The following is a 27,100-nucleotide window of genomic DNA, read 5'->3' on the forward strand; positions in this document are numbered from 1 at the left end:
GGGGTTCTAAGCTCTACCTAAAATGTAAATCTCTAAAAAGAAAAGCAAAAAAATAAATACCCTATACAGTTTAAGTATCTCAAGTCTGTGCTATCCAATAAAATTGCACTTATCTCTTAAGATGCTCTGGTTGATATGATTTAATACACATTTATAACCTGGATATAAGTCTGTTGTCTAGTGGAGGAAAATAATAATTGGTAGTATGCTACTGCTAGGAGGAGAGTAGACTTCCATTCTACAAAAACCTTTTTAAAACAAAGACTACATGTTCAATGGAGTAGAATCCCAGTCTGATGATATGCATATATAATGCTAACAAAATGCAAATATTTACTGTATGTATGTTGTCAATGTTAAATTGCTCTATATTAATAATAAATAGCTATAGACTTCGGGGCATATTTATAAAGAAGTGCATGACTGGTTTGCCGAAAAATTTTCAGCACATTTGCCTGCCAAGTAATCTGTTGTACCTACAAAGCACATTGGCTGTTAGCATGTTCAAAGGATTGGGTTGCCTTTCATGCCATTCACAAGACATCCTTTTTTTTCAGTTGAAAATAGATATTCCAATTAAATTTGCCATTTATATACACAAATGTAAAAATCTATAGGCTGCTCCCTTTTGTAACAGGTGCTGCTTAGATCTTTTCAATGATTTGTTTACTGATTTCTATTGTGAAAACACTTCACTCACTCCTACGTAACCACCACACACTGATTTGCCAACTTCCACTAGCAATGAGCTGAACTTCACTGATGAGCGGGGCTCCATTCTGGTTTTGTGAACATGACTAAAGTTCAGAATGTCAAATCAGAACCTTTTTGAAGTCAATAGAAGCGTGTTGAAAAAACAGCAATGACCATTTTCTGGGCTAAAATGCTAGAGATTGTCAACGAAATGGCATGGGGGCTAAGCAGTGTCCAGGAGAGACATGTACTAAAGCAAAAACAAAATGTAAAAAATTCAATTTCGCCAAGAATAGCATAAGTAAAGCTTAAAAGGAAACATGTAAAATGTAAAAAGTTGCATTAAATAACATGCCTGGAGAAAGCCCTGACCCTACCTTTGAAGTGGCACATCTGTACGGTGTATACAAACTATCATTTACAAAGAAAGAATCTGTGCTTAAATTGCTGGCAAAATGACAGATTCCAGCTGCTTCTGTTCTGGTATACAAAGCAGTAAGGGATTCCCTTCATCTACACCAAACGCTTATCCTAGATGAGGATCTGATATAGATTTTAATTGGGTACACACACACACACACACACAAATGGCATGGGGTTCTCCCTCATTTATACCAAACCCTTCAGATCTGGTATAAATTTTAAGGGGAGACCCACTCAAAAAAAAAAAGTGTGAGGTTCCCCCCAAAACACACCTAAGACCCTTATCTGACCATGCAGCCAGACAGGGTATGGTCCCCCTGCTGAACCATAGCAATTTTTATTTATATTCCACAAGAAGGGTGTTGTACAGTATATTTTCCTTTTATTGCAAACATCTTGGTTTCACTATTTTTTTCTTATTTTAGTGTAGCGCAGACTTCATTTTTAAAGCAGGCTGAATATCCCACATGCCTGGTCCTGTCACCCTCCTTGCCAATGACAGGCCAAGTCTGGTAGATGACAGCTGTTAAACAAAGGGGCAGGGATTCCTGGGTGATGTCATTGACCACCCAAATTACCAGATAACCCCTTAGATCAGAACCAATATAAAATATTACCAATATTCCTCTCAGAGTGTGTTATGATACGCAGAGATAACATGGTTACTGATAGCAACAACCTGTGAACCTTATAGATGTTGGAACAATTTGTGTGAAAGCAAAAAACTCAGAGGGGAAGAGGGGCAGGGATGCTATTTTATACTGATTGGAGATCATGCCCACAATTACCTAGTAGTAGTTTTGACTTTCAGGTAGACTTGTTATGTTATGTAAAGGATGTTTTGCCACTAATCCTCATAGCTTCTTCAGGATTTTCATAATTCCAAGTCTATTTTTCTTTTCTGCACTGTATAGGGATACACCTTATTCACATGGAAACCTGACCCTGAGTCTCCTCACTCCAGAACCAAACCAACGACCTGGCTACAAAGACTTTCACAGTACCACTGAACTTCAAGAGTTTGTGAAAGCATCCCAAGTTAGGATCCAGCTGATTGGTCAATATTATACAACAGGGACTGAGAAGGCTACTGGCAGCTTCCGACATCGGTATTACGGAATAGGTGAAATCACCATTAGCGGACGGTAAGACAGAAACCAGAAAAATGCTGAAACCTTGTTAAAGATTGTTTTTAGGAAAATTCTAGCTAAAGCTCCAAAACAATTTTTAATTTTTAGATAAAGCAGGGAAAGACTAGAACCCAGCAATAACATGTTTTTCCCATGCATTTAGAACCTTTTCCACATTTTCATATGTTGCCTGTTTCCATTCAACTTCTTGTCCCTCTCTGTGACAGTGGGGTTAAGGGATAGAAATAAAAACTGAAGAAGAGGAAGGTAATAATAAAACCAGACCACTAGTTTTAGAACTAAATGATGATCTTTTTAATTCATAAACAGGATGATCCAGGATAAAAAAAAAAAAAAATAGTTCGCCCTTATCAGGGCTACAATAGAAACATAAAAACAAGAAATGCTCTAGATACGGGCAGTAAATGGTTATTTTTGTATCTGCTCTGTTTTATTTGTGGTCAGGGAATAACTGAGTGAAATACCCTTTAAAGAAGTACGGTTGAGGCGTGCCGAAACCGTGGTTCGGGCAGGCCTGTAAATAAAGAGGGCCCACCAAGATGGAATTGTTGAAAAAAGGGGAGTGGAGGGAGGGGTACCCAAAAACGTCAGCCCAGTGAGGAGGGCGGCCTGACGTTAAATAGGCCGGCCCCTCCCCTCCCACAACTGCAGGCTCCGCCTGCCCATTTGTGGTCAGGGAATAACTGAGTGAAATACCATTTAAAGAACTACGGTTGAGGCGTGCCGAAACCGTGGTTCGGGCAGGCCTGTAAATAAAGAGGGCAAAAAGGAATAACTTAACCAAAACGACCTTTAATACACACATATCCCAAAACAGAAAGCTAGACCTGTAGTGCTATGTGGCCAGATCTCTAAAAGCCAGTCTGAGTTCATTCTCCGGCTGGGGAATGTACCGGCTGTAAGCAGAGGACTTCCATCGGCCCATCCTTTTGATAATATGCACTGGTATGTTGTGGCTAGATGCTGCCGAAGCTGCCCCTATACGGAAGGAATGACCCGAGAAAGCTGCAGGGTCACAACCTATTTTTGAGAGCAGGGTTCTCACGTATTGCATGAACTTCGAGGTGGTGAGTGGCAAGCCGTGGAGACTCAGAAGGGGGGCATCTGGGCCAAGACCCGTCACGGATGGGAGAAGACGATCCAATAACCGGACCGGGCACCATTGATTTCCTGTAGGGTACAGGGGAACGTCAACCGGCGGCCCCACCTGGTTGGTTTTGGAGTGACGTAGTGTCAGGAGGAAATGATCCCCTACTTTGGTCAAATCTGCCACCTTCAGCGGGTTGGAGGCCCCGTCTAACCTACCCGCGGTGAACTCGCTGGGGCGCAAGAATCCATAGAAGGCCAGGTATATGGCAAACTTGATAACACGATTTGTTCCTGCCTCAAACGGCCGTGTGTCCAACACGTCAGACAAGGCCCTAAACCTGCAGCTGTTGATCGGTTGACGTCTCGCGGGCTTGCAGCCCTCCAAGCAAAGGATGCCTTTTAAGATGTTTTTAATTGGCCTGGAAGACATGAAAGTACTGTGACTGGGGTGTGTGTTGATCACATGAAACTGCACCCCTGCGAGATAAAGCTTGACCGTGCTGTGGGCGAGTTTCAGATTTAAGTGGCAAAAGGAGGTGAACGCCACCATGGTGTCTAAGGAAAAAGGATCCGAGATGCTGTACTCCGTGATGAATCTGGAGAAAATGGTCAGAGCCCGATCGTACGAGCGCCTAGTGTTGACGGAGAGTGCTGATTGAGCCAGCGTGCTCCCATGGGCCATGAGTTTGGCTAGTCCAGGATGAGATCTTGAAACCGAGGTGGCGTGTCTGGGATACTCACGGCTGTGGGGTGCAACTGGAAAAAGACCTGCAATTTGCAACGAGAAAGGGCGTCAGCTGCTGAGTTGTGAGAACCTGGCACATGCTCGCAAATTAAGTGGAACTGTAGGGTGGCAGCGAGCCAAGTTAGTCTCCTAACTAGGCTCATGATGGTGAGGGATGAGGAACGGCCCTTGTTGATTATGTCGCAGGCTGCCATGTTGTCCGTGAAACATTTTACTGTCTGACCTCCCCACCGGTGTCCCCACACCCGGGCTGCTGCCACTATGGGATAAATTTCAAAAAGGGCGGAAGTGCGGTTAAAAGATGGTAGACTGGCAGTCTCGGGTGGCCAAAGGTCTCTGAACCAATTGTCCCCGCAAATGGCTGCAAATCCTGAAAGTGCTGCCGCGTCGGTCCATAAGACTGGGGAGTGGTCGGTAAAAGGCAGGATGAACATATTCACCCCGTTCCAATGTGCCAGAAACTGCCTCCACATGGTCAAGTCCGCCTTGGCCTGCCCGTCCAACGAGACAGTACTCCCGTCGTGCGGGAGGCCAGGGAGCAGACAGAGAAGCCTGGAGACAAAAGCTCGGCCTTGGGGAATAATCCTCATGGCGTAGTTCAGGGAACCTAGAAGGGACAGTAGGTCTTTCCGGGATGCAGAACCTTTGGCGAGGAACCCCTCAATCTCTGCCCTGATCCTCTGAACTTTGTCCGGGGGCAGGCTTGCCTGCATGGCGACCGAATCTAGGCAAATGCCTAGGAAGGTCAGTTTGGTGGAGGGACCTATTGTTTTCTTTTCGGCTACCGGAACCCCTAGGGCCGAAAAGAGTGCCACCGTTTTTACCAGGCTGAGCGGAGTGGCTGTGGGACTCTCCACTGTCAGGAAATCATCTAAGTAATGGATGATGACTGGACAGCAACCGACATTTAATAGGAGCCAGCACAGAGCCTCAGCAAATAAATCAAAAATCTTGGGGCTGCTTTTGGCCCCGAAGGTCAGGCGGATGGCAAAATAGTAAAACCCCCTCCATTTCGCACCATGCAGATGCCACAGTGATGGGTGTATGGGCAGCAGCTTGAAAGCATTGGAAATGTCCGTCTTCCCAAGCCAAGCTGCTTTCCCGGCTTTCAGGATAGCCTGAATGGCGTGATCCACTGTAGTGTACTGTAGTGAAAACTCTTCGGAGGGAATAAGAGATTTGAGGCTTGGCGTGGCGATGGAATGAGGAGCCGAGAGGTCTATGATCAATCGTTTTTTATTATTGTATTTCCCCGTGGCTACCCCCAATGGGTTGGTTCGCCAGCAGGAAAAAGGAGGGGTACAGAAAGGACCTAACATGAAACCCTTGTCTACCTCTGTTTTCAAAAGAGTGTCGACTACAGCCGGGTCAGCCAAGGCAGACTGTAGGTTTTTGCACTCGATTGTGCCTGACGGGAGTGCCACCAGACCAGTGTGGAACCCTGTCGTGAACCCTGAAACTAAAAAGTCGACTAGGTCTGGAGAGGGATGGGATTTCAAAAAGAAGGCCAGGGAATCGACCTGTACCTCGGTCAGTCAGCTCTTGGGAAAAAGGCGACTGGGGCACATGGACTTGGCGTGGGCCTGGAAGCAGGTGGAGCAGATATGCAACAACCTACAAGCACTGAAGCTGCAGCCCCCCGCATTGAAATTGTTGCATACCTGTGCCTTGCCCAAGAACACTATCGGTCTCCCCAGTTTGTCTTTGGCGAACTTCTGATCAGACCTGCTGGGGCCCGGGGTGACCTCGCTGGTGGCAGAAGAACTGGGCTCGACGGTACACAAGTTGGTGGAGTGGGAGTTTGAAGCACAAGTGGCGCATGCAGGTGGCACAAGCCCGGCAAAGTGGCGACAGAACAACTCGGTGTCCAGCTGGCCCCAATCTATCCTGATGTTAAACTGGGCAAAGGTGGCCGCCGCCTTGGCTGAGAATGAGCGGTGATAATCGTAGAAGGTGGTGCCGCCGTACTTGTGCCCCAGGTCGACCAACTTGTGTAGATACAAATCCAGCTCTTCTCTGCGATGAGGGAAGTTAAAGCAGACCACGTCCCGGAACAGACCGAAGGCCAAGACAAACTCGGGAATGGACAACTTCCTGTTTAGTCTGGGGTCCTTGGCCTTCAGAACCACAGACAGGTCCCCGTAATTGTAAGTCTTGCTCTCGACAATGTCTTGAGAGGCAATTAATAGCGACATAAGATTCACATCCTTCCCCTCCAGAATGTCTTTCCTAATGTAGGGCGGGACCATGTGTGCTGGTGTAATGATGTGAGGAATGGGGCCTGAAGGAGTTGGCATACCTGAAAAGGTGCCCTGAGGGGCTGGCAAGCCAAAGACCTGAGAGGGCAGGGAACCTGGGGAAGCTGCGGAGGCTGGTACAGGGGTTTCTAATTTTTCCAACCTCTGGCTTAGGCTACTAACGGAAGCCAGAACAGATGCCATGGTGGCCTGGATTTCGGCTAAAGCGTCCTTGACACTGTCCCGTGCGTCAGTCCCTGGTAGCGGGTTGCCGGTATTGGATACCAAGATCCTGTACAACTCCGCCTTCCTGGCTGTGGCCGTAAAAGGTATCCCCCTCCGTCTTAACTCGGCGGCAATCTTAGGAATGGTCCATGTCCTCATGGAACCAGGACTTGACGGAACCAGGCTACCTCCTGCGACGGGAACGGAAACCGGAGTGGGTGGCCTGGCTGGCGTGCTAGGCAGGGAGAGGTCGTCTCCTAGGTCTGACACGCGAGACATGCTGGGATGACATGAAAGGGAAAAGAAGAGATGAAAAACTCATACGACAGGGCGTTAACTGGCGCTTTTTTTTTTTTTTTTGAATGGGGGACGTGAGGCCCTGCTAACCCCAGGGGCTGGTGGAGGCACTAACTATGATTTGGACCTAAGCTGTGCCATGAATGATGGCGGGGTGTAGGCCTCTGGGAAGGTGAAGCCCTGACTACCCTGACCAAATAGCGAGACGCTAGCTATGATTTGGGCCGATGGGCGAAAGTACCTCCGTGTGAGGATGGGTGTTGGTCTCGCGATAACTACAAAGTGACCTGCCTAAGCTCCTGACCCCCCACCCCTGCCCCCCCCCCCCTTGCGCCAGTTAACGAAGAGGGGAAACTCTTGGTAACGGAACAGCATACCTTAGATGACTCTTGAGGGGTCTTACTTGGTTGAACGTCTGGTAATGTTCAAGCAGACTACCTGTGGGTAAGCAAAACCGTGGTTGACGCCATGGATATGAGATGACATGAGAACTGACTTAACCGAAGTAATGCCCTACGAGCGCCAACCCTAGTGTGCGAGGGGGGGGGGCCGGCCTGCGTAGGTACCCCCCCCCCGGACCTACCACTAAGGGGGGTGACCAGACTGAGGTATGAACCAGGAGATGTCGTGACCTGGCAGCGGTGTGAGCCAGTTGTGCGTCCGTGCAGTGATGGACGAGTGACCGTGGATGCGTAAGAAGGTGGGTCTCAGAGGTCGAAGACCCGTGGCGTGGAGACCGGAAAAGGACGGGGGACGGCAAGGCTTGCGGGAGCGTGAGTCCTGTGCGACCCCCCCCCCTTCTTACCTGTGGTTGGACGACCCCAAACCCCCCCCTCCCTCCCCCCCTCCCTATCCACCTGCGGTTTGATGCGTGTGAAACCGATCCCCCCCCCCCCATGGAACAGGCATGGGTATCTAATCGAGTGTCAGCTCCCCTGCCTGAAGGCTGGTTTTAGAGGCCAGCAGGGCACAGTACCAGTCTGGCCTGTGTGGCAGTGTGACAACTGTGGCAGTGTGACAACTGCCCCCCCCCCCCCCGAAGCTCATGACTGAGGATTTGAATGAACAAGTAAACCCCTCTCTTGGACCCCCCCCCCCCAGGCAGGTGAGCAGCGATGGTAAGAGGGGGGGGGGGGCGGCTGCCTGCGTGTCCCAGGTGCGGAACACGCCCCCCCCACCCCCAGAGATCGGCGCTGCTGCAAGAACATACACTGTTTTTTTTTTTTCTTTCCCCTCCTCCGGCCGGAGGAGGAGGGACCATGGAGGAGGGACGAGGTTTAGTGCGTTAGTGAGGCTGCGAGCGGATGGAGCCTAGTGACAGTGGGGGGGGGGGGCGCGGCGCCGCTTCCCCCCCCCCCCGAAGGAGGCGGTGTAGGGTGCCAGTGGAGAGCGGGGTGAAGGCGGGGGTGTCCGCGTGGTGCCGACCATTAGCGTGCGGCTGGCACAGGACATTCCCCGCATACTCACGGCTTCCTGAGGGCTCCTGTGGGTAGCTGACGGCGGTATGACGATCAATGGCTGCGTCGGATGGGCGTGGTCCGGTACCCAAAAACGTCAGCCCAGTGAGGAGGGCGGCCTGACGTTAAATAGGCCGGCCCCTCCCCTCCCACAACTGCAGGCTCCGCCTGCCCATTTATCTGCATATCAAAGACACAAGCTTCAATTTGCATTTGATGTTAGTTAAGGCCTAACTCCAGGTTTCATTTAACATAACCAAGCTGGTCCAAACCAACTATTTCCTTCACTAATACATGTGCCCACAGTAAGCACTGTTTGTATGTAGCATTGTCTACATACAGTATACAACACTGTTTTCTGTAGTACGGAGATTTCCTGTCCTATTCCTGGAACAAAATTGAGTTGGGCCAAACGCAACCCAGCCATTCACAGGTAAATTTGTATTTTATGAATGAATACAAGGCATCCCCTAATTGGCTGAGGTGGAGAGGTGGGTGGATGATGTCACAATCTCCACGTCCGGCCAATCAGAGGAAGCCCTGTGTTTTTGTTGATAGATACAAAGTACAAAGATTCCTGTGAATTGCTGGGCAGCACTCAGACCAACTCACTTTTGTTCCTGAGAACAGAGAAAGTCCCTGTACCACTCCAGGATCACAGTGCTGTATATTGCATGTAACTGATGTTACATACAGTTTATAGATCTTTGAGCTGCCATATGTATTAGTAAAGGAAATAGATAGTGTGATCCAGCTTACTTTAAATAAACTATTTAAAGTTAAAAGAAACCTTGATTTAGGCTACCTGACAAGTGAAAAAAGGTTGTTTTCTTTAAATAAAAATTGTTCCTAATTAACCTCTTATTACCCTTAGTTTATCTTAATCAGCCTCTTAATTACCTCTTCTTTCCCTTCTCCCATTAAAGTTGAAAAGGGAAATGTGCTGACAGGCAGGTTGTCAGCCGTCATGTACACTGAGTCACGCATGCACAGCTCAGCAAACATTTACGGCCCAATAACTCCTGTGCACATGAGTGGGAGTGATGTCATCTCGGCCCATTCCTTTAAACGGCTGAAGGCACGGAACCCAAATGGAAGATCCGGCAAAGATGGAAACGCTGAGGGCCTACCGAATCGATCCCAGCACAGTGCTGGGGGGCACTGTTTGACGTGTCCGTCTATAAATACTAATATGCTGTGCATACTAGCACATTATGGCATAACCCACCTGGGGGGCCCTAAAAAAGAAACTTTGCAGTAGAGTTAACTACCGCTTTAACCATTATTTTCCAGCTGATTCTTTTCATTTTGTAATTTTCTAACCGATAATATTTAAACTTGGTTTTCATTTTATTTGTTTGACATTGTCATTTTTTACTGTTGTGTTTCAAAAAATTAAGTGTGATTATAAACAGGACAAATTATAGAATAAAATGTGTACTTTTTTTATCTACAGTAACAATATAGATGTATATTTTTTAAACTAACACTGATCAAAGTAGTAAAAAAGTATGTGTTTTATTTTGCTATGTTTTCTATATATGAATTCAATCAAAAACAAACTCCTTTTTGCAAGTAAAATAAATAAACAAATATATATTGTATATTTATATTTTTATATATATATATATACACACACAAACACTGTATTACCAAGATTATTGAGACGCTTGCCTTTACAAGCACATGAGCTTTAATGGCATCCCATACTTAATTTGTAGGGCTCAATATTGAGTTGGCCCACCCTTTGAAGCTATAACAGCTTCAACTCTTCTGGAAAGGCTGTCTACAAGGTTTAGGAGTGTGTCTATGGGAATGTTTGACCATTCTTCCAGAAGCACATTTGTGAGGTCAGGCACTGAGGCGGACAAGAAGGCCAGTTTCTGCTCTAATTCATCCCAAAGGTGTTTTATTGAGTTGAGGTTAGGACTCTGTGCAGGCCAGTCAAGTTCCTCCACTCTAAACTCGCTCATCCATGTCTTTATGGACCTTGCTTTGTGCACTGGTCCAAATCATTTGGTGGAGAGGGGATTATGGTGTTAAGTTGTTTTTCAGGGGTTGGGCTTGACCCCTTAGTTCCAGTGAATGAAACTCTTAAGGTATTAGCATACCAAGACATTTTGGACAATTTCATGCTCCCAGCTTTGTGGGAACAGTTTGGGGATGATCCCTTCCTGTTCCAACATGACTGCGTACCAGTGCACAAAGAAAGATCCATATAGACATGCATGAACGAGTTTGGGGTGGAGGAAGTTAACTGGCCGGCACATGGTCCTGACTTCAACCCGATAGAATATCTTTGGTGAGAATTAGTGCAGAGACTGCGAGCCAGGCCTTTTTGTCCAACGTCAGTGCCTGACCTCACAAATGCACTTCTGGAAGAATGGTCAAACATTCCCAGAGACACACTCCTAAACCTTGTAGACAGCCTTCCCAGAAGAGTTAAAGCTGTTATAGCTGCAAAGGTTGGACCAACTCAATATTGAATCCTACGGACTAAGACTGGAATGCCATTAAAGTTCATGTGCGTGTAAAAGCAGGTGTTTACATACAGTAAACATATATAGCGTGTGTGTATATATATATATATATATATATATATATATATATATATATATATATATATATCATATTACTTTGTTATCTTAATTCATGGCAAGATAATAATTATGAAATAAACAGGTCCATAGCAGAAATATAAAAATTGTTCTGATTTACAGGGATGTACAAATGTACAGGTATGAGGCCTGAAGTGCTTAATATCTCGAACGGTGGGTAGTTATGTAGTTATGAAATAAAGTTACCCACAGGTAAATTTGAATCCCTGAAAATCCCAGGTGGTAAAAATAGGCAGATAAGCTGTAGTTTTACTGCCCCTCAACTGCTCCCTTAGGCTGAAATAGCAGAGGGAAGGGGTTGTATATATACCACATGATGCTTTGTGGCTACAGCAAAAATTATACTTCACATCACATTCATTAAATTGGGCTGCACCGCAACAACCTTGCAACTGCATGAAATATACGCAATTGTGGTGTGGTGATGTGGGCTTTTCAGGGTTGAAACTGTTGGTGAGGATGCGACCTATCACCTCCAAAGCCTGTGAACTGCCCTCATAAATGATTCCTAGAAGTCAAGAAAGGTTTTTTGTTTCTTACCATGTACATCTATAGTAAATATCATTACACAGATAATCCTTTCATTTTTCATTGCAGGTGTAATTGCCATGGACATGCTAGCGCCTGTGATACAAGTGTCTCACCATACAAGTGTCTCTGTAGTGTCAACAGTTATACTCATGGGAACAATGTAAGATTTCAAGTTTTGCTTTCTTGATTCATGTACATATAACTGATTTAATGCTATGGTGCAATACGTTGTATATATTGTATATTATGTTGTTCTTTAGCTTGCACTTGCTTAACTGTATCTGAAAGAAAATACTGGTCACCTGGTTCCCTTCAGTTTAAATAGTTTCTGATTTATTGAACTTGGACAAAAATGTTGTAAATACCGTGAAATCAAAAATGAAATCCAGAACTTCCCATCAGCAAACAAGTTCTGGGTTTATGACTAAAAAAGCACTGAGGATCACCATGACAGCCAGGCAACTAGCATTTTCAGTTAAAGAGGTCAACAACAGAATCTCTAACTTTTTATCTCCACTTGTTTGCAGTCTTTTGGTATTCATTTATGGTATCTCCAGAATACACTCCTACAAAGAGACTGTAAGATTCTGGTACCTTTGGTACCCTTATTTCCCATTTCTACCTTAATATTGCGTCCCACCTTGCTAACTAGGTGGAACGCATACACCTTTAAGAACGATGACATCATCGCCGAGCGCCGCTATGAGCGGCTATTTCAATCGCCGGTTTTCTCTCACTCATTGCTCGTTCAAACCGCATGCTTGACCAGTCTTGTCCTATGCTGCCGGAGCTTCTAGCTATTCCTTTGCCTGAACAAAACCGGAACCTCGCTACCGATCCCGTATCTCGCTACCGGATCACTCTCTTGCTACTGGACCTTGCTACAACTAAACCAACTAGTGATAAGTACCCCACAGGGGATTTTTTCCTAAACTAACTTACACTATCTACCTCTGCATACTAAAGGACTGTTACTATGTAAGCACTATTTCTATCATCTGCATAACTTCATAGATTGCTAGCTCTTGAGCCTACCATCATCTACATCATTGCACTAGGTTACTCTCTCTTGTATACTTCATCTGCTGTCCCCTACCACCTGTTACTATACATGATTGCTAAACCTATCTGCATACTACCTATCATCACCTACCACTCTCCTGAATATTACTACTGAGTGCTCACCATTTTTTAACGCCTGTCTCTTACCTCTATACTATCATATACATCCTATCACTCCAGGAACATCATATTGAGTGTATGTATATTTGCATAAAGCAGGCTGTGCACGGTGATGAGTCCTGAGAGTTGGATATGTTTGTTCAACACATCTCTACATGACTACTGAGTGTAATAATTCTGCAGCTGCAAATCCATTCACTAACAAAAAACGCAAGAGCGTTACAGAGACAGCAAATCATTTGTGGACCAGATAGAAAGTTAAGCAACACAGCCCAACATATGGGGTGTGCACAGGTTTCTATTATTGACAAGTACTATCAAATTAGATTTCCTAATAAAACATATCTCACTGTAATTGAAGGCAGGGAGGAGAAGCATTCTGGTAAAAATGTGTTTCTTGAGAACACAGAACTTCACATTTATGGTCCTGTGCTGTCTTCAACATAGAAACATGTTTGGCTGTGTTATTTTGGCCTTTTGTATTGAAAGTCAGAAATTTTAGGTCCCGTGTTGATAAAGTGAGCGTGTGTAGCAATCTGAGCAAAAGCCATTCACAGATATCTAGGAGTAGAAGGCTGATAGTGGGTGTCCTGTGAGAGACTTCCAAGTGGTATGGTAGAGCTTTTAGTCCAATGGAAGAGGAGATAAGGTAGAACAGAAAACAGAGTTTTCAAACTTGAAATAAAGTAAAAGGATTAACATGTTAACTATAAATAGCAACATCCAGTAGATAGTAGAAAAAAAAAACCTAGGTTTTTATGGTTGAAGTGCAGTATCTTACTGCAAAAAGTATGGGAGGAACAAGTTCTAAAAGCCTAGACCCATCCAAGGTAGTGCCAGGCTAGGAGAAGTCAGTTCCGTAAAAGTAAAAGCATACGGACACCAAGGTTTTGGCTTGCCCTTCTGGTAGACTTGTAGCCAGGTCGAGGTTACTTTTCCTTGGTCATGGCATGATTTGTATGAGGTGGGGTGATCAGAAATGATGCCCCAAGAGTGCATTGAGTTAAATCTTCTTCAAGAGTGGCAATTCTGTGTAAGGTGCCATTGCGGTTGACTAAGAGCCTTTTGGGATGCCCCATCTGTAGATGATCTTATGATTACACAATGCTTTTGTGACAGTGTTAAGCTGCCTTCTCATTTTTAGCGTGTGTTGCAATAGGTCAGTGTAAAGTTTTAGAATGGCACAAGGGACAGGCAAAGTGCCCATAGAGCTCAAATTAGCAAACAATGTTCATGTGACATCTCTAGGTGCAGTGTCACAGAGATGTAGAGGTATGGGTTGGTGGTGAAAACAATCTATGCTTAATCCCATAAGGTCAAGATCTGGCAGCAGAAAGGAAGTCATGTGCATATCTATGCAGATCTGGTGGTTGTACCGTTTTGGGTAAACCGTAACATTGTTGTGACAGGATCTGACCTCTAAGTCAATTTTTTTTAGCTTAAAGTCATAAGCAATCTTCATTGTACTTATGTGCGCCCACTAGATCAATAAAAGGGGGTAGAAAATTCCTTGTTTGTTTTTTTTTTTGTTGTATGATCTAAGTTTTCACCAATAGATTGCACATCTATATTGTTGGCAAAGTTGCATTACACTCTTAGTATGTGTTGATTTAATGGCAGGGCTCACCTCAAAGAAATTCTGCTACTACTCATCCGTTCTCATCCTGGCTTTGGCAGGGCTGCCTGTCAATGGTGTTGAGACTGGTGATGAGGAGAAATTGAGTGCTGCAGCAGAACACTCTGTGTCCTCTGAGCAAACTTCTGGTGGATCAGTGTACGGCACGCCAGTGAGAGACATGGTGGATGCAGCGTCATTTTGTTTGTGTCTCCCTGCTGGATGAACAAAGAAAACAGTGAGCTTCTGCAGGCACCATTCATCCTTCCACTTATGGGGCATTGTCATTACAATGAGTCTCTGTGAGACTCATGGTTGTAAGACAGTGAGAGAGCCTCAGTGTGCTGAATGTGTGGCCAATTTCTCCCACTGGCACAGAGAGTCTTTGACTCAACTGTTCATTCAGACCATGCACCTTGTATTCTTCTATCTATCTATCTATCTATCTATCTATCTATCTATCTATCTATCTATCTATCTATCTATCTATCTATCTATCTATCTATCTATCTATCTATCTATCTATCTATCTATCTATCTATCTATCTATCTATCTATCTATCTATCTATCTATCTATTTTTTACTAAGTGTCTATTATAGACGAGGGGAGGTAGCCTGGTATTTAAGCGGAACTTGACTTGTATTGCTTTAAAGGCATAGTTTAGATACTTGCACCAAGGGGTAGGGTTGGTGATGAAACACAAGCACCTGTCCTCGGGTTCTCTTACCTTAGCAGCGATCAGCCTTAAATGTATGTGAAGCATGTGGTTGGATGCCACATTTCCCAGAAGAGTAGCATAGGTGAGATAAATTGGCCAGGCGTTTACAGCAGACAAGATGCACCCTAGCTATTTTTAAGCATAACTAGGAGAGCAATATTATTGTAGATATATGGTAGTGGGATGGTGATTATTAATTATAATTCTTGTAATTCCCGTAGCAAAATTTGCAAAATTTCCACATAATATTCCCATCTTTCTAAGAAATTTGACATCACAACCAATTGAGAGGAGCAGATAAGGGGAAAATCCAGGACCCTTGATACCAAGGAAATAGGGTTTTCCAGTAACAAAAATGTATAACTGCTCTCAGATTTTCAATAACACCTTTTATCACATTTATCAAGAATAAATTAAAATTTCCCAGATAACCAGTGCTCACTGGAGCTATAAATTTTTTCACTGCTTCTCAACTATAAAAATAATCTATTGCCAGCTTGATAAAAAATAAGTAGGTTTCCAGTCTTTCATTAACTCAACCTGCAATACCTTCGTGGGTATAACAAGCAAATTGTTTTATTGTTACATTAAATTTTAATATTTTGCTTTCAGTGTCTTCTTTCTTGGGAAGCAAATTAAATAAATCTTTTGATATAAAGACATATCTTTTTAAGGCTCAGAAAATTGCTTAATCGTTTAAACACTGCGGCCTCCTGTTGCTAATATTTTTCATGCCTTTTAGATATATCCGCCGGCAGGTATATCTTGTTTTGCAGGCGGCCAGGTTAGTGTTGTTTCTTATCTTGCTCTTCTTTTATGTCTTCTTATAATATAATTATCAGGACGGCACATTACGCTGCAAATTTGTATTGACCAAATTTTCATACGCAGGAAAATTATTTATTATTAATACTCCAACTACAAAGTCATCACATATTCATTTCCTCCAAATCATTTATTATATTTTTGTCCAGGATAAAACAGTAAATTTAGATGGTGCGAAGTAAAGGACAGGAAAATTAATACTGCATGAAGCTTGATCAAAATGTGTTTTCTTTTCCCTTTACATAGATAAAATGTAATTATTTTATTCATTCAACATTTTTAAAATTGTCTTTTTTAAGTTTAATTGTTTGGTACATGTGTGCAGATAATGGTCCTTTTTCAACTATCAAGCAAAAAATACATTTTTATAAAATGCTATATTTTTATAAAAGTACAGCATATATTAGGTCCCCTTCCTCCCCAAAAAATTTTTCTCATGAACAATTCTGGTAATGCTACAGCATACAACAAAGACATTGTTGCTAATTATGCGTTTCCAGCTTTGTGGTAACAGTTTGGGGAAGGCCCTCTTCTGCTTCAGCATGACTGTTCCCCTGTGCACAAAGCCAGCTCCATAAAGAAATGGCTTGATGAGTTTGGTATTGGAAGAACTCAAGTGAACTGCACAGTCCTGACTTCAACCCTGCTGAACACCTTTGGGATAAATTAGACAGCTGATTGTGAGCCAGGTCTTTTCGGCTTGTCTAAACTCTCTTTTGGCTCCTAACTCCCAAAAACCTCTTTTGGCTAACTAGGCAAAATTTCCTACAGACACACTCTAAAATCTTGTGGAAAGAAACATGGAGGCTGTTATAGCTCCGAAAGGGGGTCAACTCCATATTATTTCCAAAAGTTTTACAACGGTATGTCCAAAAAGTTCTCAAGCTTATCATATTGTGACTAATGACTACACATAGTGTGCATTAATATCATACAGTATATACTGTATAGTTGTATTTTGTGATCATAATTACACAGCCAAGATAATGTAGTTAAATATTGTAAAGGATAATAGCAAAATGGGTTGTGTCACTGGAAGGACATTGTGGTCTTCTCCACTAAACCCCTGGAATAGTTTGCAGTTTTATTTGCAGTGGGTGATGTGTAAAATGAGTCAGTAGAAACATTTTTAGTTAAACATGGCCAAAACACTGGAGTATTTCTCTTTACACAGTATGTTCTAATTAAAGAAAAACTCTTATAACAGAAAACATGAAGTATGCCATCACTGAAAACCTGTTATTTTTATTTTGATTTGATCAGCCCACTGGCTGTTTGAAAAAAAAAAATGACCCATCTATGATCAGCTTTACTTTTCTATAGGCTGTCAGCAAACTTTTTTTTCCAAAAAGGTTAACATGCAATCACAATAAACAATCATCAACTCCCTTCCTCTGATCTGGCTACAGAAAGGTGCAAGTTGGTTGCTCAGCTTTTCGCTGGGCTTTTCCTGCTGATTTATTAAAGCAGCCTATACTTCTTTTACATCCTAATTGTTCTATCATCAAAAACCGACCATACCTGACTCTGGAGGTTTAATATTACAGAACATTTTTTTCTGCAGATATTTGTCACAGGCAGTCATTAAATCCATGGAGAGGAACAGCCCCACAATGCAACATGCATTAAATTGAAATCCTTTTAAAATACAGGAGCCTCTCTCTGGTTTTAATGGTTCCCTTGTAATATAGGATGCTTTAGAATGTAATATGTCTCCTGGACTGAAAGCTGTAAAATAGGATGGAATGAAACTGAGAAAATTCATAATATTCTAATAGTCTTTATTCCTTCTCTGTGTCACTCTGAACATTCCTTTCCAAGATCAACTATTATATACAGTAATTATAACTTTTATCTTCTTAAAATATATGTAAACCCAATCAAGTCTCCCTTAAGCTTTAACTTAGTAACGTAATATCAGAAGTCATGTTCAATATTTTCAGTTCTGCTGCTATTATTAAAGCATTTCTTCAGTCTGAAAAAAAAAAAGACACTTACTGTACATGTCCAGGGATAGAGTGCTGTACTCACCTGGGCCAGTTCTTCACCAGTGTTCAGATCCCTGACATTAGCATCTTTAGCATGGGAAGGTGGCTGTGACTCTTTGCGGCTTCCCAGCTGGCTTCCCGCTTGAGCCATGCTGTGCTTTCTGAACGGTCCCGCAGCCTTCTTGAACCTATGACATGTTCCATGAGGCTGCTGGCAGAGAGGGAGACAGGTGGGTACCTTTTCAATACCAGGTACGTGCTCTCCCCCAAAAAACATATTATTGTTTCCCTTAGTAAAAGCACCTCCCATGCAGTACACAAGCAATGGCTAGAAACACAAATAAACCCTTTGATTGCCCCTGATGTTAACCCCTTCCCAGTGTCCTTAGTACAGTGACGGTGAATATTTTTAGCACTGATTACTGTACTAGTGTCACTGGTCCCCAAAAAGTGTCAAAAGTGTCAGTTAGTGTGCAAATTGTCCGCCAGAATATTGCAGTCCCACTATAAGTCGCTGATCACCGACATTGCTAGTAAAACATAATTAAAAAATATCCCATAATTTGTAGATGATATAACTTTTGCGCAAACCAATTAATATATGCTTTTTGGGATTTTGTTTTTTTTTTACCAAAAATATGTAGCAGAATACATATTAGCCTATATTGATAAAGAAATTCGATTTTTTACATTCTTTTATTGGATAGGTTTTAACGCAGATAGAACATGCACATCTCTCATGGAACTTTAATGCAGCCAAATTCACACACATACATTTAGTATTATAAAAGTAAAAACATGTTTATTGAACGACAGGGTTAAAATTCCTCTAGTCTAGACAGCATGACTACTAGTCTATTGCTTGTGTCTCCTAATTAGGAGTAGAAATATCATAGCAAACACTGCCTGGCCAAAAAAAAAGTCACCACCTGGAATTAATTAAGCAACTAACTAAACTAAGCATGCAGTAATTATCCTATTGGACAGTTACTGCATGTGCTCAAAGAATAAGGTCAGCTGACTACCTGAATATACTGAATGACCAGGATATTCCATCAATGGATTTTTTCTTCCCTGATGACACGGGCATATTCCAAGATGACAATGCCAGGATTCATCGGCTCAAGTTGTGAAAGATTGGTTCAAAGAGCATGAGACATAATTTTCACACATGAATTGGCCACCACAGTCCAGAACCTAACCCCATTCAGAATCTTTGGGATGTGCTGGTGAAGGCTTTGCGCAGTGGTCTGACTCTCCCATCATCAAATACAAGATTTTGGTGAAAAATTATTGCAACACTGGACGGAAAAAAATCTAGTGACATTGCAGAAGCTTATCCAAACAATGCCACAGCGAATGCGTGCTGTAATCAAAGCCTAAATATTAGAGTATGTGACCTTTTTTTTGGTGTAAATTTTTTTTGGCCAGGCAGTGTATATAAACTTTATTAGTTATATAACCACTGATAGTTCCCAACGTGTTTCAACTGTAAAAGTCTTCTTCAGGGGGTGTAGGTGGAATATATCTAAATAAACAAAGAAATTACAACAAGTAAAAAGCCTAAAATACAATACAAAATAGTGCTATGAATCCGATAGTATAAACACATAAAATTTACTCACATGAATGAATAGACCAGATAATGAATTAAAATGTTGCAACTTGTCTTATGGGGGTCCCCAGTGTGGACGGTGAGGTCATGCAGCCCACAAGGATTCAGAGACAGGCAGCTGGAAGCAATAGCCTTTGCAGGCTAACCCCCCAGTTCTAGAAACTATAAATGAAAAGAAAACGTATATAAAATGTCACATTGGAGGGGCACTGCATCTTTAACAGATACTGAGATTGTATTAAAACATACCTCACCATAGATGGATGAGCATACAAGGACATAAGATATGCTAAAATGTAAGCAAAAATGTATGTAGTAATTAACAAATGGTAAATGCAATGTCTATGTAAATTACCAAAATGATTTTGTAAAGAGCAATAAAGACTTTTGAAAGAACATACCCAGCCAAGGAGAGGTGGATGCATGAGATGGAAGGAAAGTGAATGTTGGAACTTAAACTTGGTCTCACTAAAATCTTAGTGAAGGAGTAAAAAGCCTCTAACTATAGTGCCTTTCAGTTAGAAATATGAGTGGAGATGGTAGTAGGGAGAACCCAGGGAGCTTACCTGCATAAGAGCCATAGCATGAGTGACCCCAACAGCTGGTATGGGGAGACTAAACTACCCTATTTATAAGAAAGATAGAATGTGGTGGGTGGTGCCGCATAATTGCTCCAGCTGGAGGCTGGAGCCTGTCAAACAATCTCGCCCGGATGTCCCGGATGAAAAATCGACAATGGGCAGCGCTGCTTCAGGGAGGCACGTGGTCATCATTAACCGCTTGCCGACCGCCGCACGACTATTTACGTCGGCAGTCAGCCCCTCACAGGCAAAGCGGCGTAGGGCTACGTCGTTAGCCTGTGAGGCTCTAGGGAGCGAGCGTGCGCCGCCGGAGGCGCGCTCCCACTCCCGTGCGGTCACGGACCCCCCCCCCATAACTTTTGCGCAAATCAATCAAAATACGCTTTTTGCGATTTTTTTTTTACCAAACATATGTAGCATAAAACAAATTGGCCGAAAATGTTAAAAAATTCGGATTTTTACATTTTTTTGGGGGGAATTTCATATAAAAATATGTGAAAAATATTGTTATTTTTGCAAAATTGATGCTCTTTTTTTAATTATAGCGCATGATCAAAAAATCGCACAGGTGATCAAATACCACCAAAAGAAAGCTCTGTTTGTGGGAAAAAAAGGACGTCAAATTTGTTTAGGTACAGCGTCGCAGGACCGCGCAATCATCCGTTAAAGTCACGCAGTGCCAAATCGCAAAATTGGCCCTGGTCAGGAAGGGGGTAAAATCTTCCGCGGCTTAAGTGGCTAATGACATCACGGGCCTACACAGTCTAGACAGAACGTGAGAATATGTAAATGTTCGTGCGCGGACCCATTGCGCACATGGGAACCCTGGAGAGCTGGCGAGTATAGAACGGGAACATCCGACAGCGCGGACACGAGACAAAATCTGTGCTGGGGAATGGAGTGACAACCCAGCATCCATCTGGAGAAAGCCACAAAAGGGCAGCAACATAAATTGCCCATAAAGGGCCATACAAAGAACAAAGATATAGCTGTCAATAAACAAACAAATGCAATTACAGAAACTATCAAGAATTATCCAAAAATTATATATAAGAAAAAACTTGAAATATGTACACAAATTTAGTATAAGGAAACTGTTTAAATCATATATAAAAATGAAAGGAAAAAGGGGCCATGATATGATTAAGGCCTTATGAAGACTAGTCTTACTGTAGCCTCTCTCTAGAAATCTATTTCCTAGTTTGTTGGCTTCTAATTTGAACGTAGAGTCCAGCATGCAATTTCTTCTAAGATGTAAGTACTGACCATAAGGGATCTAATTAATGAGAGTTTTTGGATGAAAACAATCTGCATGGAGTCTTGTGTTACCAGCGGTACTTTTACAAAAAAGACTGCTGGTAAGATATCCATTAGCTTCTTTAGTAATTTTGGAGTCCAAAAAGATTACAGAATTTTGGTCATAGGCTGTGGTAAATTTGAAGTTTAAGGTTTTAGTATTCATAGCCTCAAGACTTTGACATAAAAGATACTCTGATCCCTCCCAGACAAGGAATATGTCATCAAGAAACCGCTGCAACTTGGAAATGTGGCAGCTGTACATGGACAGATCCTTGTCTGAGAGAAACAATTGCTCCCACTCCCCCAAGGTACAGGTTGGCGTAGGATAGGGCACAGCATGTCCCCATCATTATGCCTTGCATCTGGAGGTAGTGGGAGCCATCAAACATAATTATGATGTAAAATGAATTCCAATCCTGCGAGTATAAACTCATTAACAGACCAATCTTGTGTTCCTCTTTGAGATAGAACTTTTTTTGTGGTCGCTGGACACAAGTTGTGAGGTATTGAACTGAAGAGAGCCTCAACATCAATTGTAAATAAGTATGCTTCTGTAGGGACTATTTGATTCTCAATTAGTTGTAAAAAATAAATTGTGCCCCCCCCGAAAGAGGGCACTGAAATAACATGAGGTTAAGGATGGGTGTCAATTACTTGGCTTAGATTTTCTGTAAAGCCCCCCCTGCCAGACACAATGAGTCTGCCAGTGGGATTTGTGGGATTTTTGTGCAGTTTCGGTAGACTGTAAATGGTGGGGTCTTCGGATGTGGTGTGAGTACAAACTCCCAAAGGTCTTTGGAAATAACTCTCACTTGGAAGTAAGTGTCCACCATTGTATAAAACTGGTTGTTGAATTTGTCAAACATCAAAGAGGGTATAGGGCGATTCCACTCTTTGTTTTGGAGAATATTTAAACACATGGTTTTATATTGTGTGTTGTCCATTATAACCACATTACTTATCAGAGGGCCTTATGGTGATAGAGTGGTTTTGTTTATAGCGCAAAAAAAAAAAAAGCGCAGAGGTCATCAAATATCACTAAAAGAAAGCTCTATTTGTGGGGAAAAAAAGGACATACATTTTATTTGAGTACAGCATGGCACGACCATGCAATTGTCAGGTAAAATAACACAGTGCTGTATAGTAATAAATGGCCTGGTCAGGAAGGGGGTAAATCTTCTGGAGGTCAAGGGGTTCAGTAACATTACTTTGCATGCCCAGCCATGTTATTGCCCAGGCTGCAGACAACACAAAGGGCTACAGCCATTAGAGAAGGTGTGTATGGTTCTGTGGCAAGAGGGGAATCACACAGCTGAATGTATTGAGGTTCTATGGAGGGGGCTTGAACAATTTTTGTAAGTTATATTTTAAAGTTTGTGAAAAAAAGAGTCTGGTGCGCTAAATACAATAAATTGTCCTAATGTACAAATATAAATCATAAATATGTGTTACAAACACAGTGACAACTGGTGTACAAATGTGAATATGCAACGTGACAAATCCCAAAGTTCATGTGATACTGTATAACTTCAAAGTAAATATGAATAAAAGTGATATAATTCAGAAATAAAAGTCCATTTATCCACGTGACCGGTGCATATAATCATTAAAATATATGCGAATAAACGTGATGCTGTTTCAATGACGAAAGTCCATTTATCCACATGGTTGGTGCAAAAATCCCACCACCTTGCAATTTATATTCTTACCAGATGGATATGGTTAAGTGCAAATGGCTCCACTCGAGTGACCTCCTATGATGTGACAGTGATAAGTGCTAAACTGCACACGGGTGAAACATATACTCAATCAAGCCTCTTACCAGATGGGAATAGGTATTGAGCATGTATAGATCTCCTCAAAGATAATGACACCCGCATAGGTAGAAACTTTAAGGGTTAAATGGGCAATCTTGTACCTCCTCCATTCTCCTAAAGGCAGCCCCTCTCAGATGACCCCCTTTTAGACACTGGCGAAAAAAGTTTGTCCATTTAACCCTTCAAGTTTCTACCTATGCGGGTGTCATTATCTTTGAGGAGACCCGGGCATCCTACCTCCACCACCTCCAAAGAGAAGACCAGATCAAAGCCGCATTCGGCTCTGATCGGGTCTCCATGTAAGAAACCCGGAAGTGATATCATGACATCACTTCCGGGTACTCGGCGCCGAATTAAAAAACTGACAGCACTCAAAACAGCCAAACTTGGCATTTTGAATGCCTTTTAGTGCCGAGGAGGGCACTGACCAAAAAAAAAGATATTGGTCTATCACTAATATAGTCTCTACCTGAAAAACCACGCTCCCCAAAGATGTTTCACCCCAATGGGCTTATGACTGGGGGAATTGCAGAATACCAAGGCTCAAATATCCCTGATCTTGTAAACCCAAGTAAAAACACATGTCCCCAACCTAAAATAACCAGACAACAAAATTTTGAAGTAAAAAATGGCCAAAGCAGCCCTTTATTTAACATAACGAACAGAATGACATACAATATTGGAGAATGATGCAATCAATAAAATACATTCTATGTACTAACAGAACAGTAATTGCTCCTAACCAGGCCCAAGGTCTTTGAAGGCACCGACAATCCCAACAAAACCTGGCTGTATCTGGCACCCAATGAGAAGTCCCCAAGGTGCCACGTGGACAATATGCCACCTATGTACTCCCAGATACAACCCAATAAAGACTACCAATGTAAGCTTTATTTTTTTTGGGACGGGGCACTCATACCTAAGATGGGCCCAGCCCATAATCCTCCAGAATGTTACTACAAAACTGCCTTCAAAAACCCAGAGACCCCTGCCCCCTGCAATGACACAGGAACAAAAAAGGCCAGTATGTAAAAGCGGGTTTCCAAAATAAAACAACATCACTTACAGAATACAAGGAAAACACAAAAAAACAAACAACAAAACAAAAGAAAAAGGCATAAAGAAACCAACTAATACCCAAAACCAATAAGACTTGGGGAGGAAGGGTGGGCAAAACTTCTCCAGTGCTGGCAAAGCTCTGACTGAAGCCCAACAAGGTTCTGCCTCATACTGGGGACCACCCCTTGATCCCTCCAATCTAGGTAAGCAACAATTCCATACTGAATAATAAACACCCATCCTCTGTACAACTCCGCCTCCTCTGCATGCGCTAGTCATGCTGGCCCTCCTCTAAGCTTCACTCAGTTCCAAGCCATATACTTTCTGCACTGAATTGAAATTTTAAACAATACTATCTGCTTTCTTAGCTATCTTCTCTGAATTATACAACCCCACCTCCCTAGGTAAAGGAGATGAAGGAGGGAGTAGTTTGCTGTCCAAATTAGAAGATGAATCCAGGGTGACAATTTTGCTCCTCCATAGATGAAGTGGAGTGAAGGAATATTGTCACTTTAGGACAAGAACTGAGTTACTGGCAGGATCACTAGGAGTGAAAGAGGACTAAACTAAAGAGGAAAAAAGTCTAAAAAGGGGAAACTAATTGAGCCAGCACATATAAGTACTGGTGCACTGCAAAATATTACATTTTTGTTTTAGGGTTTAGATACCCTTTAACTCTTGACTCTAACTGTACAGCGCCACCCATGTATTTAAATAAGGCCTTATGTTCGAAACGAATGTTCTAATAGAGTACATCACAGAGCTAGCTTCTTCTCCAATCTCCATGAAATTAACCTCGTCACGGTAGGCTCCAACTTGCAAGCCCAATCTCCTTTTGCAAGGCCAGTCTTTAAAACCCATTTGTATTCACAGCCTCTCCTGAAATTGATTGCCAATGCATTGGTAAGGCTTTGTAAATTGAACAGAGAATGAATTGGCACGAAAAGTTAATATCAGGGGTACTCTGTAGTAAATCATTAGCAAACTAGTTGAAATGTCAGGTTCACATGCCATTCATATTAAGGCGACTCATGAATATTAACATTTTTTTGTGTTTGAAATATATGGTATTACGGATTAGAACATTTTTCTACAAACTGAGTTGGGGCATAATTGATATATATCATCATCTTATGAATTATTAATAGATAAGTATCTTAATGATGTCGCTATAGCATATCTCTTTCGACTTGCTTAAGAATCTAATTTAGTGCAGACCTGCCGGAATCCTCAGGAAGGGAACCAGCTTTTATGCCAGGCTTTAAGGACCTTTATTATTTTTTTTTTCCTGAACGACATGAGAAGAAAAACCACTTTATTCATTATATTTTGCTTGCGGGCTGCAGAACATAAACACGGTAATCTGATTCAATTATGGGAAGAATACGAATATTAGAGGATATTGCTTGAATGTACTATTTAAATATCTGCAGTTCGAGCTTAGGCAGAACGGTACTTGTTGGTAAAAAGTGCATGTCGTAACCTCAAGTAAATAATAAAAAGAATTTATTTAGCTGACTGTGCTTTAAAAGCATAAAAGTTGGTAGTTAACTGGAAAAGAGGGATGAACATAGCGATTGGCAATCCATTGTGGATCAAGGATCAAGGCAGATCTGATATTTTCTGATTTTCCAATGTGCCCATTTGTCAATTATTGTAAAGAATTATTCAATTTATGAGTCAGTTAAAAATTTTTCTTAAAAAAAAAAAAAAAAAAATAGGACATATTAACCTTCCTAGCGGTATTCCAGAGTGTGGCTAGGGGTTAAATTTCAGTGCCAAAAGCTGTAACCCTGAGCCACACTCGGGGTACCGCTAGGAAGATCGCTGGATCCTGGTAGAGGGGTTACTTACCTTGTCACCGGGATCCAGTGATGTATCCCGGCGGTGTGTGGCGGCGGATCTTCCTTCCGATGCTCTCTGTGCCCCGTGACGTTCGCAGGGGGGTGGAACCGGCGGCAAATTCAAATGTAAAACACACCAAACACACTGATACAATGCAAAATAAAATAAATTCACATTAGTTTTCCCCCAGTGCCCTTTCCTGCAGTTTTACTGTACTTTTTATATACAGTAAAACCTTGGTTTGAGAGTAACTTGGTTTAAGAGCGCTTTGCAAGACAAGCAAAATTTTCAAATAAATTTTGACTTGGTTTACAAGCGATGTCTTGATATACAAGTAGCCTCAAGTCACAGCTGAGTAGAAAAGAGAAGAGGCACCTCTAAAGCCCCGTACACACGTACCGATCGTCGGCATACAAATGTTCGTCTTTTCTCCCCGGGATGTCGGTGTCTGTTGAAAAGTGCAAAGACAGCACAAGGACAGCACAAGAATTTTGTCTGCAGACTTCAGCTGACTGCAGAAGTGATGTCATGTAATGGTTAACTTTCCCTGTGTTTTTAATTTTCTGAGCATGCCCAGTCTTGCAAATCTGCGGTCTGTCGGCCGAATTCTGTACTGACAGGCGAACAATCGTCCGTTCTGGTGTCCGCAGACAAAAATTTTCATGTTTGCAAGAAAGACTTTTGTCCGCGGATTGTGCGCAGACATCTGTCGGAGGCACCATACTAACACGCGTACAATCGGCAGATCTTTCGTCCGCCGACGTTTGTATGCCGACGATCGGTACGTGTGTACGGGCCTTTAGTGTAGCAATATGGTTAAATTTAATGAAGGTACAAACTTTAGCAACTCAGATGGTTGATGATTGGAACAGGCACATCTAAGGATACAGGCATCCAGGCTAAAGCTGTCCACATAGACCGTCCTCCACACCACCGTCTACGTCATCCTTTCCATGCTGCCCCTCGCTTTCAGATCGCTTTACTGCAGGGTGGTCTTCCCGGTCAGGATTACAGACTGGCAGTCGGCGGTGCAGAAGATAGTCTATGTGGATAGCTTTACCCCGGATGCCTGCATACTAAGATGTGCC

The 27,100-nt window shown here is 42.6% G+C and overlaps 2 protein-coding genes across 2 annotated transcripts in view; one reads left to right on the plus strand and one right to left on the minus strand.

Moving 5' to 3' along the window:
* The window catches only part of USH2A (usherin), a gene marked incomplete at its 5' end in the record, with an annotated part of 1,334,617 nt that overhangs the window by 120,750 nt on the left and 1,186,767 nt on the right, over nt 1-27,100 (plus strand). The window contains 2 exons of the mRNA XM_082250984.1: nt 2,031-2,261; nt 11,533-11,626. Coding sequence (XP_082107110.1) covers nt 2,031-2,261; nt 11,533-11,626 — 325 coding nt within the window. The remainder of the gene's footprint in view (nt 1-2,030; nt 2,262-11,532; nt 11,627-27,100) is intronic.
* On the minus strand, nt 5,637-6,842 carry LOC309550196 (uncharacterized protein; the record flags this gene model as incomplete). Its single annotated transcript, XM_082250615.1, has 1 exon — nt 5,637-6,842. One exon carries the CDS (start codon nt 6,840-6,842, stop codon nt 5,637-5,639), a length of 1,206 nt encoding a protein of 401 aa, XP_082106741.1.

The sequence above is a fragment of the Pelophylax lessonae genome (assembly GCF_965119305.1).
Source record: "Pelophylax lessonae genome assembly, chromosome: 3".
Classification (NCBI taxonomy): Eukaryota; Metazoa; Chordata; class Amphibia; order Anura; family Ranidae; genus Pelophylax; species Pelophylax lessonae.